This window comes from Leptopilina boulardi, unplaced genomic scaffold (genome assembly GCF_019393585.1).
Source record: "Leptopilina boulardi isolate dan_hultmark-lab unplaced genomic scaffold, ZJU_Lbou_2.1 LbouV2_71, whole genome shotgun sequence".
In the NCBI taxonomy this organism is placed as follows: domain Eukaryota; kingdom Metazoa; phylum Arthropoda; class Insecta; order Hymenoptera; family Figitidae; genus Leptopilina; species Leptopilina boulardi.
The window spans coordinates 261,175-276,548 of record NW_026138018.1 but is presented as its reverse complement, the minus strand read 5'-3'; the positions used below and the strand labels follow the sequence as shown (position 1 = coordinate 276,548).

The following is a 15,374-nucleotide window of genomic DNA, read 5'->3' as shown; positions in this document are numbered from 1 at the left end:
ATAGTTTCTTTAATAATTAATAAAAAACAAGTTTTTTCCTCAGTGTTTTTAATAAATAATTTTTTAATTATATTGATAATAGTCAGCCGATGAAATAATTTAGTTAAACAAAAACTAAATGAGAAACTAGATAGCTTTTGTCTGGAAAAAATATTCTAAACCTATTCTAAATAATCTACTGATGCTCTAGATAGTTTCCATATAGTTTAAGTACCTAGAAACTAGATAGTTTAACTGTGCAAACCTTTCTAAATAATCTAGATGCACTATATAATTTCCATATAGTTCAAGTATCTAGAAACTGGATAGTATAACTATTCTAACCTTTCTGAATAATCTAGATACGCAAAATAGTTTCAATATAGTTTTACTATTTAGAAAGGGCCCAGCTCCAAATTTGCATGAAACAGGGAACCCGATTGGGGCCACAGAAGAGGCCCTATTTCAGCCCGATTAAAATCGATTAAAACCAGCGCCCGACCAAAGCCTGGTTTGGCCCATTTCGGCTTCCCTGCTTCAACCAAGTCAGGGCCAGGTTAGCGAATTTCTGCACGGGTAATTGTACAACTATTTTGACTTTTATTAATAATCTTAATGTGCTAAATAGTTTCTGAATAGTTATACTATCTATAAACTAGATAGTATAACTGTCCCGATCTTTCAAAAAACTTGTTGATCTTAGCGTTATATTTCTAAATAGTTTCGCTATATTTTAACTATACAGTTCCTATATAGAAAATAGTATAACTTTACAGTATCTGTATAGAAATGTAAAATATTTCCACACTGGATTTCCTGGTTGAAACACGAAATCTGATCGGGGCCAAATCAGGCCCTAGCCTGGCCTCGGTTTTAATCGGGCTGAAATAGGGCTTCTTCTGTGGTCCCGATAGGGTTTCATGCGAATTTCGAGCTTCCTGACCTGAGCCCTGAAAGTGCCCTTTCAAAATTTCTGCATCGGTTTAGAAAAAACAAAGTTTACTGCTATAAAAAAAGTAATTTCGAGAAAAATGCAGGAAAAGATCAATTAAATTTCAAGGTCAACAGTTTATTATCAAGTTCCGGCTTTGGTTTTTGAGAAAAAAAATACTACAATAAAAGGAAATCTTAGCGTTACATTTCTAACTAGTTTCGCTATATTTTGTAACTATACAGTTCCTATATAGAAAATAGTATAACTGCACAGTATCTGCATAGAAATGTAAAATATTTTCACACTAGATTTCCTGGTTGAAACACGGAACCCGATCGGGGCCAAATCAGGCCCTGGCCTGGCCTCGGTTGTAATAGGGCTTCTTCTGTGGCCCCGATAGGGTTTCTTGCGAATTTCCAGCTTCCTGACCTGGGCCCTGACAGGGACATTTCAAAATTTCTGCATCGGTTGAGAAAGAACAAAGTTTACTGCTATAAAAAAAGTAATTTCAAAAAAAATGCAGAAAAAGATCAATTAAATTTCAAGGTCAACAGTTTATTATCAAGTTCCGGCTTTGGTTTTTGAGAAAATAAAGACTACAATAAAAGGAATAGAATGGAAAGCAAAAAAAAAAAAAGGGGTGGGGGATAAGAAAAAAATCACCGGAAAGTAAAGTATTTAACTTTTGTGACATTTTTCTTTGTGAAGGTTTTGAAAGTTCTTTCTTTTCATTCTTTTTTTTTTTGCTTTTTGCATCGAGTTTTATGACAGAAAAGTTTTTGAAAGCAGTGGTATGTGAAAGGTCTTCACTGGCGTGGACATCCACAGCTCATGAACTTAAGTGACCAGGTTCAATGACAGGTCGGTTGCTGAGCGAATAGTGATGAAACCATTTACTGGGCACATTGCCAAATGAAAATAGGATGTATTCAACTTGAAATGGCAGTAGTTTGCGGAGGTGCTTTAAAGTTCTCATTAAGCGATCGAGGTCTGTGGGACACTTCTCTGTCGCACTGTTTGCTTTGTTTGCTGTTTACGCTGGAGAAGAGAGGAGAGAAAGAGAGAGAGAGAGAGAGAGAGAGAGAGAGAGAGAGAGAGAGAGAGAGAGAGAGAGAGAGAGAGAGAGAGAGAGGGGTAAGAGAGTCGAACCGTGGCTGGGGTAGCTTTCATTAAGCTTCATTGTTTCTGCACCGCACTGTTGTAGTCGAGTGAATAACTTGGGAGCCACCCCATAGAGTTTCGTTTACTTTCTTCTCTCTCCCTTTCCTCTCTGTTTCCACTATTTCATATCTCTCTCTCTCTCTCTCTCTCTCTCTCTCTCTATTTTCGCGGTACCTCCCGTCCTCCCAAAAAGCTCAACAACCTAATTTCATTATTTCGATGTATTCTTGGGAAATCGTGGCTCTACTGGGATATGAAAACATAAGACCTCAAAAGCACTATACATGAAATGATATTTCGGGGAATATTATCTAAAAGTTTAATCTACTTATAAATTTTATACTATGATACAGTCAAATAAGTTTTCTCGTCTTTTACATTTGTTTTAGATACTCCATCTTTTGCCATTACGAGATTACCAGGATTCGGCGTACCTATTGTTGAGAGAATGTCCGTCAGTCTAAAATGTGAAGTCGACAGTAATCCGGCAAGTGCTCCAATTTGGCAACGTGGTAAGTGCAATTATTTAAATTTCTTATTTTCTGTTTCTAAAAACAGTTTTCTTTTTTTCTTTCTTGAAAATTATTATTTTCAAATTATTAAAATTATTTAAAATTATTTAAAATTATTTAAAATTATTTAAAATTAATAAAAATTATTAAAAATTATTAAAAATTAATAAATTTTAGTAAAAGCTGTAGAAAAATTTATTGAAACAGTAATTATAATTTTAAAATATAAGTAGCACAAAACGTATAGTCTCTATTTTCTTTTGTACAATTAAAAAGCTAATTATCCTTTCACCTTTATATTGAAACTAGTAAAACTCACATTATGAATCGTAATTAAAATTTAAAAATTTCTTTTTGTCCTAAGTAGTACTGATTATATGATCAGATCCAGGAAATGAATTTTACCACAGACCAAAAAAAAAAAAAAAAAGAGAGAGTAAATTAAACTTTTCTATTCGAGTGGAAAAATTCGTTAATAGACAAGAAGGATTGTATTAAAAATTAAATATTTATAGAATCAGAATCATTTTATTTCAATTAATATTTTATAACAAAAAAAAATTATTAAAAATAAATTTTTGCAAATAAAATTTGTTTTTATACTGAAAGTCTCGTTAAATATATACATATATATTTTGTGGAAAATGAAACATTCTAATTGGGCAAGGTAAAAAAAAAAAATTACAAAGCATAAAGTATATTCCTGTGAAACTTTTTCCAAGGGTAAAAAAAATATTTAAATATAAAAGTAAACATCAAACAATTTAATGGTGTGATATCGTTGTGGATGCGATAAGGAGTTTTCTCATGATACCCGATATTCACAGCTCCTGTTTCTCTCGCGTCATCGTAAAAATCTGTTGGCTAAAATTATAAGGAAATATTCGTCCCCGCGCGTTTTACAAGCCATTACTTTCTTTTTGACACATTTGATAGCGCGACAGTGGATTTATTATATTGCATTGCTTTTCCGCTGGTTTATATATATATATATTTATATCGTATTTTATTTTATTTAGTCACGGAAAACGAAATCGATAAATTTCATTTTATATCGAATATATATGAAGGAATGCAAATTTCATATATATATATATATATGGAAATATGTTTGGTAAATGGCATTCACAATCAGAGTGGAAAGATTATAAATATACAAAAATTAATTCATGTATATATTATAAATGCCCGACTTTCAATAATAAATAAATATTACTAGAAACTATCGTATTAATATATATATATATATATTCGTGAATTCAGTGTACTATAATTTTGTATTGAGCCAAAGCATGAAACATTATCCTAATAACTATTCGAACATAAGTGTCCAATATACAATGCAATATGCTGATTTTCTCTATTAATATATTAGTTTCCATTTAAATTTACTATCGAGCCAAATTCATCATACACTAAATGAACAATTTTAATCTATTTCTATATCTATATATGGAGCGAGAGAGACAGAAAATAATAATTTATTATAGCATAATGGACTTTCAACTAAACAAACAATTCGAATTTTATAATATATGATAAAAATAATAAGGATTTTGGATTAAGGCTGAGGATAACGTTTGCATAAATAAAATTTCTATATATTATTAATATCATGCAAACGTAATCCACGAGAAATAAATTCATGGAAAAATAATATAAATTTTTCAAAATAAGAATATTCAAAAATTAATTTTTTCTTTTTTTTTCAATTATTCATATAAAAAAAAATACAATTTTTCTTCTATATTTGAATATTAATTAATTAATTAATTTATTATTATTATTATCATTATTATTATTTATTTGTTTCTTTATTTAATCATTCATCTTTGATTTAAATTCTTTTTTTTTTTTTGGAAAATCCTCTTTTAATGAAAACATTATTTTTCCTCTGTACGAAGTTAGAAAAAAAAATTTCCAAAACGATAGGGTAAATGTATGAATTACTGCTTATGCGCCAATTACTGCGATTTTTATAAAATTAGTAAAACTTAGTAATTGAGAACATAAAACTGTTTCAAAATGATTTTAAAACTTATTCCAAATGATATTTGATATTATATTCACTAATGATGCATATTTGGACTATTATCAAATTATTTATTCAAGTTACCATTTGCAGTAATTCATGCAAACTTGCACTAATACCAGCATATGCCATTTTTAAAAAAATTAATATTTTTAATAATATATTTGTTATTTCTTCAAGTTTAAAGTATCGTTTTTATTTCAATAGACACTAATAGTGATTTAATAAAAAGAATTAAATCATTATTTCATTTACATTTTTATTATTTTATCATTAAAGTCGGTCTTGGGTTGTACATCACAGTAATTGGAACATTTACCCTAGAATAATTTTATTTAAAAAAAAAAAAAAAATTTATTTTCTTCATTCACTTAGTCTATTTCTTTATTCGATAAAATCGACTTTTATTAATAATATCAATGATTAAATGCGACAAAATCGTGGTCGTATAATATGAAACGATTACAATAGCTATATCGTTTAATTAAAAGAAAAAAAAAATAATAAAGGAGGGAGGGGGGGGGGGCAATACGATTGTGTCGACCGTCAGTCAATGCAGACACGTTTTATCCTATTAAATATTCAATTATTTTCACCCTTCTCTCTTGACATCTGGATTCCCCCAATGCAATCGACAGAGATGCCTCTTGGCAATCAGTTTAATCCCTATTCATAGACTGAATCGAATAATTTCAAGTAAATCCTCCTATCCATTTCATTTCTATAATATTGATCACGATTAAAATCCAATAATATATACCGTCAAGCACGTACTTTTCCATCCAATGTCTCGACTCTTAAGAATATAAATTGTCCTCTGTTATATACTATTATTCCAAGATGATTGTCTCTCTCACTTTTCTTTTTTTCTTTCATTTTTTAATTGACCGCAAAATAATTATTATTATTCGAGTAAAGAAAAAAAAAATTTTTTTTTATTCATTATTAGTTTTTGATTACTTCACAAATTATGGATTTTTAAGTAGAATAAGAAAAATACTGTCAGACATGTTTATTATCTAGATTAGTATAATTTAGAAATCTAGCTAAATAATCTCGAATAGTAAATTTAAATAAAAAAAAAATATTTTCTGATTTATAGAAACCTCTTTAAACAGTTTGAGCAATAAATGTATGAAATTGTGTACTTAGTGAAGTTTCATTTTTGTTTCGTTTTTATTCTTTGAAATTCAATTCCAGTAGTATTCATTTGTTTCACAGCCAAATTGCCTACACTTGGTAAAGCCAGGCGGAAATGTCGTGCTTTTTTGGCCAAGTCACGGCGTTAGCTTATTTCATATATAACGGGACGCTATTTTGCACAACTTGCTACGGGGGAAAGAGAAAGAGAAAGAGAGAGAGAGAGAGAGACTACTGTTAACACAATCGGAGCGACCTTTGGCAAGAGAATATCCTAAAGCTCACTTTTGCGAAACATCCCCCCCCTCCCTTCTTCCTAACGTTATGCTTCGATACATAAAAGTTTCGTCGCCATTCTCAACTCTCATGCTATTGGTTATATACACCAAGCACAAGTTTCTCTTCTCTCAAACTGTTTTACGCGTTCCTCGTGCCTTCAATAATATCACCTGGAATATTTTCAAATCCCCATATTTCACGTAAATCAGGAAATAAATTTTACTATTTGAAAATTTTCTAAATCTCACAAGTGAGACAATAAATTTTTAGTCTTAGATTCTGAAATTTTTCGAAATAAATTTTCTTACACTGAGAAAAAGAAATTTAATGTTTGCAACAAAATTGTTTGGTTAAGCAATTTTGGTTGATGTAACCAAATTTTGGTTGGCTGAGACAAAGTTTCAAATTTAGTGTTTGCAACAAAATTGTTTGGTTAAGCAATTTTGGTTCTTGTAACCAAATTTTGGTTGGCTGAAACAAAGTTTCAAATTTAGTGTTTGCAACAAAATTGTTTGGTTAAACAATTTTGGTTCTTGTAACCAAATTTTGGTTGGCTGAGACAAAGTTTCAAATTTAGTGTTTGCAACAAAATTGTTTGGTTAAGCAATTTTGGTTCTTGTAACCAAATTTTGGTTGGCTGAAACAAAGTCATAGGGTTATCTCAACCAAACATTTGGTTAGGCCAACAAAATTATTTGGTAGAAAATTTTTAAATTACAACCAAAATTTGCTTATGACAACAAAATAATTTGGTTAACACAACAAAATAGTTTGGTCTAAAAAACCAAATGATCGTTTGTTGTCCTAACCAAAATTTGGTTGCGACAACGATATAGTTTGATTCGCTCTCAGCTCATAGCTTAAGAGAACAATTAGTTTAAATCTCTCACAAGGATGAGTAGTCCAGTGGTCAGAGCTCCCGACCTTCAGTTTTAAAACAGAGGTTCGATCCCAGACGGAGGTGAAATTTTTCAAAGTTCATAAATATTTCAATTGGATAAATATAAATTCAATGATAAATTGATAATAAATAAAATAATGAAATAAATAAAAAAGATAAAAAGAAAAGATATAAGGTAGAATAAAATTTTTAATTGTACAAAAAAACTGTTGGTTTGATCAATCAAACATTTTTGGTATGCCAAGAAAAAAAATTCAACCAAATTTTTTGGTTGACTCAAATAGTTTGGTTGCTTAAATATCAACAAAATTTTTTTGTTGGCCCAACCAAATTTTGGTTAAAAAAAACCGCCTAAATGGATTTTTTTTGCACCTCAAAGTTGATCCAAGGCCTAATGGAACAAAAAATGGTACTTTGTTTTTATTAAAATAGAAAAGAAAACAAAATTTAATAAAAATGTTTTATAAAATAAAGAAATAGAAAAATATTTAAAAAAAGAGCTTTTTGTCCGGAAATTCATGTATAAAAAATCACAGGAAATACGAAATCGAAAAATTTTGTGTCATCTATATAAGAGGGAGAGGGGGGGGGGGGGATGGGAAAAATTCTGAAAACCTCAATTTTTTACATTTAATGCCAATTTTACTGCTCCATTTCTCATTGTAAATGGATTTGTTACTTTTTCAGATAATGGACCACCACCAGTGGAGCAGAGTGATGACGGATGGCTAAACTTTACAAAAATCAGTCGCAACGAAACTGGCTGGTACAAATGTTACACGCGACACATGTTGGGAATTTTCACGAGCATCGGCTACTTCCTCAACGTACGCTGTGAGTATATATATATACATATATCTATACACAGAGAGAGAGAAAACCCTTCGACGTTTGTTGGATTTATCGTTTTTTTCTTTTTTTTTTTTTCGTTCAAGTGTCCCTTGACGACCAATGTCGATGAACCTGTCAAACCTTTTACTCAAGTACACACGTACACACCACTTTTACCATTTTTGATGAAAACACCATGTCTTTTTGTTTTAAATGAAATTCTTTTTTCGAAAATTTTTTTTTTTTTTTTTTTTGATTCACCTTTTCAAAGCTAACTTTTGACTACACCAATATAAGGATAGTCTAAATTTAAGATTTTTTTAATTACAATTTCAAAATTGTAATTAATTAATTATAAGAAGCTATTATATTAAGCGCTGGCAAATGGATCTTATAATATAATTAAAATTTCATGTTTTATTAAAAATTAAGTATTATAAGTGGAGTACTGTCAGACGGAGAAATAATTCTATTATTCATAGGACAAAAAATAGTAAATTAAACTTTATATAAAAATAGTAAACAAGAAATAATTATTTTCAGAATATTATTCTTATTTTGAGAAAATTATCTTTATTATAAGAATATTATTTATAAAGAATACTACTCTTTCTTATTGAATACAATTCTTAGTTTGAGAATATTATTTTCATTTTGAAAATGTAATTCTTATTCTAAGAATATTATTCTTATTATACAAATACTATTCTTATTATAACGAAGAAAATAAGAATACAATATCAATTTAAAAAAATATTCTTAATTTGAGAGTATTTTCTGAATCTTAGAATATATTCTAACTATTAAGAACATATTAAATTTAGAATACACTGAGAAAAATGTTTAGTCAGAGCAACCAAAATTTGGTTGGGCCAACAAAAAAATTTTGTTAGTATTTAAGCAACCAAACTATTTGTTTGAGTCAACAAAAAAATTTGGTTGGATTTTTTTTTTGTTGGCATACCAAAAATGTTTGGTTAGCTCAACCAATTTTTTTTTTGTTAGGTCAACAAACGATCATTTGGTTTTTTTTGACCAAACTATTTTGTTATGTTAACCAAATTATTTTGTTGTCATAAGCAAATTTTGGTTGTAATTTAAAAATTTTCTACAAAATAATTTTGTTGGCCTAACCAAATGTTTGGTTGAAATAACTCTACGACTTTGTTTCAGCCAACCAAAATTTCGTTACAAGAACCAAAATTGCCTAATCAAGCAATTTTGTGTGCAAACACTAAATTTTTTTTCTCAATGTACATTTTTACTTTAACAGTAGAATATATACTAAATTTGAGAATTACACTTAAATATTAATAAACAAAATTTTATTGCATTATATATTATTAATTTAAGAATTTTTTTTTCGCTGTGAAAAATTATTTATTTCGGTGTATATATAAACGAAATGAAAATGATGGAAAAGCAAGAAGGCATTCACCTTATTTGGCGTCAAGTAAAATCTTGTAATCCAATCTTAATTCGTTTCGTAAACTACGATAACAAGAAGATTAGCTCTTATCTTTGGTTTGAAGCCAGAGTTAATCTTTATGTTCCCATTAAAAGATATTAGCACCTGCTCCTCAATTTCGAATTCCATATACATATACATATATATATATATATTGAGAATATAGTCGCATTCGTAGGTACGCCGATACGAAACGGAAACCATAGTCATTTGTCAAGAACGGAAATCATCTCGCCAACCGGAAATTACCGGCACCCTCAACGCGAAAATTTGCAAATTTCCTCAAAGCGTCTCAAAGTGGGGTATGGGAACCACCCATTCGGCAAACGATCGCACAAGGTTTCAAAACCAATTGTGAAATCTATATATATATATATATATATATATATAACAAATCCTCTCACTTCTGCGCCCTCACCTCTTATCCTCGGCGTTCCAGATACGGGGGCTTCTGAGCAACTAATCTCTACGCAATTTAGACGGCATGAGAGCACCTATTAACCATAGGTCCTCCGTTGGAATTATCGATTACAAGGTTACGTGTATATATGTATCTCCTTGTGCGGTGGATAATTTATCTCCGGATAACGTTTCGATGATACGGTTAAGTGACCCTACATTTTAAGCTTGTTGATGAGTTGCAACCCTTCAACGTAACTAACCAAATATATTGAGATTAATCTCGATGTTATACACTCTAAATAATAATAATAATAATAATAATAATAATAATAAAAATCAGAGTTTGTATAAATTGCAGTCGAATCGATTTACAGAGCGTGAGGTAATAGAAAGTAAATAATCTCTCCCTCCAGTTTATATATACGCTTTCGATAAATACTATCTACTTGCAATTTTATTCCAATTCTTTTCCGTGGAAAATTATCCTTAACATACGTTTGAATATTAAATTGTTTTTTGCAAATATTTGTTTTTTTTTCTAATTTTTTATTGTCCAAAAACTTAGGGTAGCGATTCTACGTAATTAAATTCTATAAAAAAAAAGAATTCCACAAAATAAATAATAACTAAAAAAAAACAACGAGGGAAAAAAACAATAGAAAAATATATATAAATTATTAATACAGTTTGAATAATAAAATATATCGTCAAAAATTATCTATTTCTGAAAAATATATAAGTATTTATATTGAAATATATAAAAAAAGGAATATTCCCCTTTTAAATTCTTTTTAAAATTTATTTCCTTCTTTAAAATAAGAATATTTACTTTCCCTGTTTTTTTTTTTTTACAAAAGAAAAAATCTTTTGTCTAAAAAGTTCTTTGTGACTTTTACGATGAAGATACAAATTGAATATAGTACACGGAAAAAAAAAAAATTCCAGTTGCAATTTTTTAAAAAAGTACATTTTTCATGTATGGCACATTTTATTCTAAGAAACTTCTTTTTTTCAATAATAAAAATATGTCAATTTTTATTTATTTTTTTTAAAATTCCTTTTCTGAAACAAATTGATTAAAGAAAATGACAAGCAATGACAGATTTATATATTTGACACATAAGAATAAAAAAGAAATAGAATATTTTTTCTAAATTTTTCGAAAATAAATAAATTACAAAATCTTGTGATATTTAATAATATAGTTAAAAATAAATCAATTCGCAATCAGTGTAATTAATATAAACTCGAGAATTGAGTAGTAAAGATAGAATTCAGTCAGACAGTGGAATTACTTTGCCAAACAATTTGTAACTACAATGAACTATGTAAATTCAGTAGCAAAAGTCAGTATTTCGTCAGACATCGATATCAAAATTTCAAATAAGACACGGTAACTAAAACTATTTATTAATTAATATAAGACAAAATTAAATCAAATTGAAAATTAATAATATTAAAAAAATTAAAGCATACTAAAAAATAATTTATATAATAATATAATATATTATACTATAATATAATAATTATTCTCAATTTCTAATTTATATATATATATATAGAACATTTTTTTATTTGTCACGTAATAACAATAGTAAATAATAAATCTTACTTATTGTGATAGTAATACAGTTGAATAATATTTGCACCACGTATTATTCGTATTTTTTATTCTTTCCTTATTTCCCATGGAAAGATTCTTTATCTGTTGCAATAAGAATGAAATACGAATAATAAAAAATACAAAGAAATGAAAATAAAAGGTAATCATAAATAATGCAAATAAAAATAAAAATAATTATAAAAATACTAGTAAAAAAATAATAAAAAAGATAATAATAATAATAAATTATAATAATAGTAATTATGAAAATAAAAAAATAAGAATAATTTAAATAAATTATAAAAATTGAAAACTAGGAAATTTTTATAAATTACTCTTGTGTGCATAGAAACGTTTAAATCGTATTTCCTTCTACACACCCTAAAAAAAGTAATTTTCAATCTAGAGGATTCCTCTAAAATAAATGCATATTTTCCTCTTAATTTTGGTATCAAAATTATTATTCTTCATTTAAGAGGATTTTCCTCTTAAATTAAATGTCGACATCCAAACCTCGTAAAATTGTTTTTAATGTCAAAGCCATCAATAAAATAATTATAATTTCAATCAAATAATAAAATCTTTGCAGAAAATACATTTTTAAATTAAAATTAAGTAAAATTATAATAGTTCATTTCAATATAATAATAAAAATTGTTTTTTAATATAATATTAACAATGTCATGTTTTTGGTTAATTATCAACATTTTATATTGATAATTAAAATACAAAAAATAAGTTTTCATTAATCAGTTGTAATGATCAACGAGATTTTCAGCGCAAAAATAATTTTAAAACATGATGATATGTTTAAAAGTTAACATTTTTTATAGGACAGAAAAAAATTTCATATATGAAATTATTTAACGTTTTAAAACTTTTTTAAAAAAGTAAATAAAAAGATTTAAAAAATTCGAAAGATTCAAAAATGGGGTTATAGTATTTCTATTTACCTGAGTAGTAAAATTTCACAAGAAATATCCAAATTTTTTTTTTAAATCTAAAAATAGCGTTAAAAATATTCATTTAATTTGAATTTAACTATATTTTCTGTATTTTTAATAAAGCAAATCCATTTTTTTGTCCTTTTTGTTGACATTTTACCAGAAATATTAAAACTGAAAGGTTAAAAAACAACTTCACAACTATCATACCCAGGGAAAGGGATCAAACGATTACATTATTTTTTTCCGTTTCCTTTTTTCAAATCTTCTAAATTTAAAACGGAAAATCTTAATTAAAGAGGAAAATACAAAAGGAATCCTTTTGTCATTCTTCCATTAAAATGAAGAATAAAAATATTCTACATTTTAATTGAATTATCTTGTTTTAAGAGGAAATATTTAGAGGATATTAGAAGAGGAATTTTCCTCTAAGTAGAAGATTACTTTTTTTTGGGTGCATAAAAATTTTTTTTTTGTGCAATTTTTCAACAGAAAGTAGGTTTCTAACCTCATCCTCTCTGAAATAAGAGAAAAGACGCGGTTCAAAAACGAAATTTTCCATTCTAACAAGCAATAGAAAACATGTCCTTATTGAAGTTAAGATTCTTTACATGTATGAATGTACATATATATATATGTATATGAAAAGGGAAAAAGAGTAAAGAGAAATAAAAGAAGTTTGTCGAGTCTTAGACTGTCTCGGAACTTGGACTTTGATCCTTTTGTTTTGTAAAGGGATGAGCCAAAGGATCAATTCAGCATCTCAAAGGACCGAACTTGCCTTGTTTTCTTCTCTCGACTTTTTTTTCTTTGTTTCCTTTTTTTTCGTTTTCTGTTTTTTTTTTTTTTTTATTCGCTTTCAACCATCTCATTCTTGTTCTAACCGTAATTCCCAAGAAAATGTGTGTACTTCGATTCACACCCAGATATATATTTTTTCTTCAAACATTTCTTTTATTTTCATTATTATTTGCGTTATGTTATTTAAATATTGTTACATCACTTTTGGAAATAATTTTTTATTTTACCGATTTTCTAGATATTTAGAAAAATTAAAATTTGGCTAAAAAATGTTTTGATAAAATTCTTGGAAATAAAAATTCCAATTTATTTAATTTATATGATAATACGCCCCCAAAAATAGGATAATTTTTAATTTTAAAAATTCGAAATTTTGTTGATGGAAAAAAAAACAAAGAGCAGGTGCTGAAAAGATGCTTTTTGGAAATGGTTCAAGTTAGATGATTTTTTAATAAAGAGAAAGAGACAGAAAAAGAAAAAAAAGAGAGTTCGGTTTAAAAAAAAAAAAGTAAAAGAAAATATCAAACAAGGAGAAGGAGGTAAAAGAAGGAGAAAGGGGGAGGGAAAGTTTATCCCCAATACGTGCAACTGATCCTGATGCAAGAGGAGGATGTTGGATGGGTATAGATGACGAAAGGTTAGGTCCACGTAACAGCACACGCGTGTGTACATAAACCCTAGCTTCTCTCTATTGCATGTACTCAATATACATATCACGTAGATAACGTACACCATACACGATCGTCACGCTTCTAAAGATTTGGCACGTTCAGATGGACAAATGGTGTAAATCGCTTTGCTTTTCTCTACGCCATAAATCGATTTTATCACCGCATATGTGCGGCGCACCTAATTCATATTTCAGTTTTCCGCGCGTTTTCTATATACAAATAAAATTTCGATTTACTTCTCACTCTTGTATAAAACCAGAAAACATATATATATATATATATATAATATTATTTAAATATTCAAGCACTTGACTGTAATCAAAAGCATATGCAAATTGAGCGCAATTTAATTCTTCATTCCGCAAAACCAGTTTTCCTTAAACTCGACCAATTAAAAGGCATCGTGGTGGATCTTCACTGAATTTCCATTTTATTCATTACACGAATATACAATTAAACGTTCTCAAATCTCAATTTTATTTTTTCAAATAAAATCAGTAATTTAAAATCTCTTTTTTTTATTATTTTGTTGTTGTTGTTGTTGTTGTTGTTACAATTAACTTGTTTACAAAGCCAAGGGAACATAATGAAAAATTTTAATTAATGTTATGTAAAATATCTTGATGCGTAGTGAAATGCAAATTATATAATATGAATAATAAAAATGAGAATAATAACGAAAATGTGAACATTGAAACAAAAGAAAAGGAAAACAAAAAAACAAAAGAAATATATTATAAAAAAAGAAAGTAAAAATTTTTATTTAATAAAGAACTTTTTATGTTAATAATTTTTTTTTCTCTCTCTTTTACAGATAATCCGGAAATAGATACGGAAACAAAATTGGTAAATGGCGAGGTAACGGGTTCACGAAAAATGGAGGTACAAATTGGAGGTGCCGTTACATTGGAATGTGATGGCGGATGCTGGGGACATGGTCCAGACATGGATCCTGTTGGTGGTCCAGGACCACTTGCCCTCAATCGTGTTGTTTATCAAGAAGCTGGTGAATACAAATGCGTTGCACCAGATCCTAAATTACAAAATACATGGCGAGCTCAATTACCTTATCAAATTAAGGTTACAGGTGAGTTTCTAAAAATTTCATCTATATTCTAATTCATTAATTACAACATCAAACACTAAATTACACTAAATTTGATTTCTTGGCACAAAACTTTTTGCCATATAAAAAAAAAAATTCGCGAATAATATAATTTTTTCGCAACAATCCTATTGGAAATTTAAAGAATTTTCTACTGGCGCACTACTGATGTAATACACGGTTTACGGTATATTTTTGTCCTTTGAACGCGATGCCGGTTTCCAAAATCGTCTAGAATGTCAAAATTTTGAAAAAAGTGTCGATAAAGACACCAAAAAAATGTTTTTTTTTCTTTTTCATAAGATTTTTCAAAATCCTGACGTGATACACAATTTTGTGACCCGGAATCGTGTTCAGCGGATAAAAATACATTGAAAACGACTCCGATATTACTTTAAGACACACATGCGTAATTTAAAAAATAGCATTTTGAAAAAAGTGGGGGTAGAGACCCAAAAAAAAATTTTTTTTTGATATTTTTGATATCGGAATGGTTTTCGATGTATTTTTGTTTTCTGAACACGATTCCAGGTACTAAAATTGTTTAAAACGTCACGATTTTGAGACAATTCAGGGCAAAGACCCAAAAAAATGTTTTTTTTTGGTTATTT

The 15,374-nt window shown here is 28.2% G+C and overlaps 1 protein-coding gene across 1 annotated transcript in view; it reads left to right on the top strand.

Moving 5' to 3' along the window:
* Positions 1-15,374, top strand: part of LOC127290579 (MAM domain-containing glycosylphosphatidylinositol anchor protein 1) — a gene marked incomplete at its 5' end in the record, with an annotated part of 197,800 nt that overhangs the window by 105,017 nt on the left and 77,409 nt on the right. The window contains 3 exons of the mRNA XM_051319266.1: positions 2,464-2,586; positions 7,626-7,772; positions 14,473-14,745. Coding sequence (XP_051175223.1) covers positions 2,464-2,586; positions 7,626-7,772; positions 14,473-14,745 — 543 coding nt within the window. The remainder of the gene's footprint in view (positions 1-2,463; positions 2,587-7,625; positions 7,773-14,472; positions 14,746-15,374) is intronic.